Source organism: Sabethes cyaneus, chromosome 3 (assembly GCF_943734655.1).
Source record: "Sabethes cyaneus chromosome 3, idSabCyanKW18_F2, whole genome shotgun sequence".
Classification (NCBI taxonomy): Eukaryota; Metazoa; Arthropoda; class Insecta; order Diptera; family Culicidae; genus Sabethes; species Sabethes cyaneus.
Genome location: NC_071355.1, coordinates 183,708,684 through 183,713,772, shown reverse-complemented (window position 1 = coordinate 183,713,772; position 5,089 = coordinate 183,708,684). Strand labels below are relative to the sequence as shown.

General features: G+C 41.3%; 1 protein-coding gene across 1 annotated transcript; it reads right to left on the bottom strand.

The window, feature by feature from the left end:
- Window positions 1–789: 789 nt before the first annotated feature.
- LOC128740485 (SET and MYND domain-containing protein 4-like) lies at window positions 790–3,377 on the bottom strand. Its single transcript, XM_053836027.1, has 5 exons — window positions 3,068–3,377; window positions 2,424–2,619; window positions 1,796–2,362; window positions 1,054–1,720; window positions 790–993 (listed from the first exon to the last, which is right to left on the bottom strand). Exons 1-5 carry the CDS (start codon window positions 3,375–3,377, stop codon window positions 790–792), a joined length of 1,944 nt encoding a protein of 647 aa, XP_053692002.1.
- Between the last annotated feature and the right edge of the window lie 1,712 nt (window positions 3,378–5,089).

The window sequence follows — 5,089 nt, the reverse complement described above, 5'->3', positions numbered from 1 at the left end:
CCGGAGCTCAGGCCGGTGCACCGTACCTCAGCTCAGCACCGACATGGCAACGCTGACCATCAGGCGTCTCTTTCTGCTGCTAGGTCCATAGCCGTTCGGCATAATCTTGAACAGCGCAGTGACTGCTGTTGACGCTTTACAACAAGCATAATCCACGTGGCTGGTGAAGTTCAGCCTGTTGTCTACCATAACACCTAGGTACTTCAACCTTCCTTTGGCGACAATCCTCCTGTCCTCCAATGATGATTTTGGCTTCTATGGCCGACTTGCGGTTACTGATCATCACAGCTTCCATCTTATGGTGGGCCAATCGTAGATTGACGCCCGCCATCCAACCCTCTATTATGCTTATGGCGTCCGATGCCAGCATTTCCACCTCTTCTAGAAACTCGCCTACCACTGTAAGGACGATATCATCCGTGAAGCCTGTGATCTCGACCCCAGTGGGCAGTTCGAGCCTCAGCACCCCATCGTACATGGCATTCCAGAGCGTGGGGCTGAGAATCGAGCCCTGTGGGACACCTGCCGTCACTTTGTAGCCTAGGTAAGCTGGCCGTTATCGTTCGTGCAACAACATTTTTCTAACTGTTACTTTTAGGAAATTAGTATGGTCTCGGACGTAAAAATCGAACGATGCACATCATTGTGTAAACCATTTATTTGTTTCGCATTCAAATTTCGCAAGTTTCGCATTCATATTTATAACAATTTAATAGTTTTTTAAATAATTTTAAAACCAACATCTATCTAACCAACAAATGTAGCTCATAACTTCCTACTTATAAGTAATTACTTTTGCTCCGTATACTTATTTCCTAGCTCCAGCGAACATCTTCGGATTCCTTGCTGACAGATATGATATTCTCGATAAGGTCGCACCAAAACTTGATCCAAAGAACCCATGATAGCTGCGTATCTGGAAAGTGCCCGATCGAATTCTCCCTGCTGATAGAGATTGCTGGCTTCGGTGAAACGCTTGAACATATCCACTTTCTAAAAACAAACAAAACTTCAAGATAACCACCTGTTAAAACCGATAATTGCTCAACAAACCTTCAACAATTCGAAACTTTGATTTACATCCGTTAGCATGCCACATTTCTCACATTTCAACGCATCTTGCTGCGAATGTTCACTGTAGATCAGCACGTTGTTGCATTCTTCGCTTCCGGCGCATTTGAACCTCACCAAGTTGACGTTCATCTCATCCATGGTGGGCCAATTTTCCTCGCATGCCTGACAACCACAAACAAACTTGTAGGTCGATTTCAAAGAGTTACGTCTCTCACGTAGATTGGACCGGGCGAACAACTGGCCATAGTTTTCCGCTAACACTGACCCAGCTGGAATGTTTTTCACCGTACGAACGTACACGGCGTTTCCGATAAAGTACCTAGTGATGCCAGGATCACAGGAATGGTTGAACAGAACCAACGTTGGATACAGACCCGCTCCTATACAGGCAGAGTAACCAGGATCTTGTGGTTTCCGTCGCTGCAGCTCTGAAATTTCATGCGAGTTATACGTTACGATTTGCATGTTGTGTAACAGAATTGCTCCAATATATGTGTCTAGTGTATTTGTTTTGTAAAACACAGTCAATTTTAGCACAGTGTTCAACAAAGCTGCCATCAGAGTCCATTTGAGATAATCTTCTGTGTCTCTCTGCTCTGAGTGAGTCACAAAGTTGAACACCCTTCGGTAATCATCATATGGGAGTCTGCCAAATAGAAAAAAATATTTCATTGCTATTTTGATGCAATTTGTCTACATTTCACATCGTTTAAATACAAACCCGTCCGTTTTGTCACTTGTTAATTGTTCTAGCTCCTCTTCAAGATCGTAAAAGTATTCCACCGATTTCTGTGTGACAATCCTTAAGGCTAGCATGCAAACTACGTTCGCTCCGGACTTCCACAGGAATTGCAAAAATCCGCATTCGTATCTGTGGAAACTGGAACAAGCTGTCCTTTGACAATCCGGTGAACAGAAGACAACATCCACGCAGTTTGGACAACAGAACAATACAGTAACTCGCGAACAGCAATTATCACAGTGTGTTGAGCTGTACTCGCGCGCGACTACCGAAGCATGTGGTAACTCCTTCAGTACCAGTTGGTTCGGTCGGAGATCACTATTTGTGCAGGCGAATCTGCCCTCTTGTTCCGTGCAATCAAAATAGACGGACTTTTCTATATGAGGTACGAACTTTCTCATCGAACAGTGTCTCACCGGTTCCAGATATTTTTTGACGTTCGCTATATGAACTTCAAGTTCCGAAAGTTTTTTGGTGGTTTCCTTGATCATTTTGTTTCGTTTATCTGGGCATAAATCTGAGTAGTCTAAGGCAGTAAGCATCTCCCTGAAAAATGTAATTCCATAGAACACTAACCAGCTTTTAGCTGCCAGTTTATTCTACCTACCTGTAACATTCCAAAGATGAAGGCAGGTCCTTTAATGCGAAATAGCAGCGAGCTTTCCTATCCATTAGTTTGTATTTCATTTCTTTGGGATAATCGTGATCAATCGATAGATTAATGTCTTGCAGTGCTTCCTCATACTTATTCAAGTGAAACAAGGCTGCCGAACGATTCGCCAAGATGATAGACTTTTCCGTAACTGAAATGTATAATTATGAACTATGTAAATATTTTTTAGAGATTTGGTAGAAATCAGCTCTGCCTGAAACCCATCTCAGGAAAGCCCAAATTAATGTTGCTCAAAACGTATTGTCGTTGTCAAAAATATTGTATTTCTTGAATTTGGTTGAATCTGATTTGCCATATTAAGCAATTAGGAAAATATCTGCAAAAAATACATTTAAACCCCGTTAAAGTAAATTAATAGTCGCCTGTTTTTTCAACCGACCTTGATCTCACAATTTCATTATAAAAAAATAATGAATGAACTGTGCACAGCAGATTGTTACTGCTCGTGCAGCCAATTTTAAAATAAAACATCTCCCATGTGCTTGGCTTGACAGAAACGTTATTTCATTCATCTCATAAACAATGTTTTCAAAATAAGAAAAAACACCCAACATAGGGGAGCACGGTCTTATTCTTACCATTATTAAACGGAACCCGCAGTATTGCGCTGTTGTAGAACATCAAGGCATCATTCCATTTTTCATATTGAAACTCCTGATTGCCCAAAGTCTTCTGCTCCAAAGCTGTCGATAAACTTTTTCCGGACTCACTTCGTCTTGCCGATTTCCACAGATCATCACAACGCTCAGCTATCACTTTATTCACAAACTTGATCCGTTGCTTATCAGTTTCCAACTGAGAAAAGGACCGGAATTCACATTCGCTGATTGTTGCCCGAAATCGGTCGTAATTTTGATGGAAAAATCCTTGGCTTTCACAGATTTCCATCCTAAAGCTGCCAACAACGCGCCACCCACCGTTCGGATGCTTTTGCACAGTCGAACACTTGAATAAAATTGAGGCAAATCCGCCGTTTTTATCATCTTTTACCACATCTGCTCGGAACTCTTTGTCGTCTATTTATATAATAATGGTCTTCAGACACAGTACTTGATGAAAACGCTGACATGAACAAATTGCACAAGCGCTTGCTGACAAAGCATAATTGGCGATTAATTCGGATCTAAGATCGTTGCTGAGATATTTTATAAAATACAGAGACTTTCGCGAATGTAAACCTGGCCTAATATCTAGTTGGTTCTAAATTCAGAACATGTAGTAGGTGTAATGAAAAAGGGCTGAATGCGCAATATTTACAAACATGCGAGTAATGCGCGCGCGCATCGCGTTGGTACCAAGTTGATGACGCTCGAATCTCTGGTGAGCAGCAGCAAAGTTAAAATTGCGTTTACATATTGTACCTTTGAAGCTGCAGCTCAACAACTGCTTCTGACGGTTAGTTATTACATCAAGCGTGCGATTTATAGATCTACTCTATAATTAAGGGGAAATGAGTCGTCATTAATCTTTCAAATTTAGGAAGCAGTTCTGAGCCACAACAAATAGTATTCACTGCCTTCTTCATGCCAATCTTAACACAAAATGTATATTTTCATGCACATTATTTTTATTTCAATTAAAAAACTGCTTTCGCAATTCATAAAATCAATGACCACTCATTTCTCCTTAAGCCAGCAAAATCATGTAGCGGTGTTATATACGTTTTACATTTTCAAGACGAAATTCCAGGTATTTCGGTCTTGGGTTGCCGCTCTCCAATCGTCCCTAACACAGTATCCTTGTTAAAAGCGATCTTTAATTGGGCATCCTTGCTACACGGCCAGCCCACTGTAGTCTGTCGTGTTTTAGTCGTCTCACAATATCCGCATCTTTGCATACAAGATGAACACCAAGAATTGATCGCACTATCTTATGCTCAAAAATGCCAAGAGCTCGTCGGTCGCTCTCTTTCAACGTTCACGCTTCGAGACCGTAGACTACCACCGGGAGAAATAGCACCTTAGAAAGCGCGAGTTTCGTATGCAGTTGCAGGCTATGAGACCTTAATTGGCTACGTAATCCATGAAAATGAAAATAGAAGTGTAACGTCTGAATGAAAGATTTCAAATGGTAATAACTACTATACTACTGAACGAAACTGAATAATTTATATGTCGTTGGATAGATAAAACAACCAGCAATTTTATGGAGGGGGTAGGAGAGAAATGCTACTGAGGGCGTAAGAGGGGGGTAGGGCTCCTATACAAATGAAACACAATTTTCCTCATAACTCATAACTCATAACTCGTGAACTAATTTAGCAAATGGAGCACATTTGGCATGTGGGGGTTTTAGAAGGCAAGAATTTTTTTATGGTGAATTGAGATCCCTCCCATCTTTAGGAGGGGGGGCACCCACACAAATGAGAGAATTAATCGAGAACTAATCAAGCAAGAGAAACCAAATTTGACATGTGGTGGTTTTTGGAGGTAAGAATTTCTTTTATGGCGTACGGAGACCCCTTTCCCTTCTAAGAGGGGGGGGGGCTTCCATACAAATGAAATTCAAATTTCCTCATTACTCTAGAACTAATCAAGCAAATGGAACCAGATTGCCATTCATGTTAAAAGAGAAGGACGTTCGAATGGCACGTCATATTT

Coding starts and splice junctions, on each gene's coding strand:
- LOC128740485 (XM_053836027.1), bottom strand. CDS start 3,377: ATGGAAATCTGTGAAAGCCAAGGATTTTTCCATCAAAATTACGACCGA. Junction 1,721..1,795: donor ACAAGTGACAAAACGGACGG/GTTTGTATTTAA, acceptor TCTATTTGGCAG/ACTCCCATATGATGATTACC. Junction 994..1,053: donor AAAGTTTCGAATTGTTGAAG/GTTTGTTGAGCA, acceptor GTTTGTTTTTAG/AAAGTGGATATGTTCAAGCG.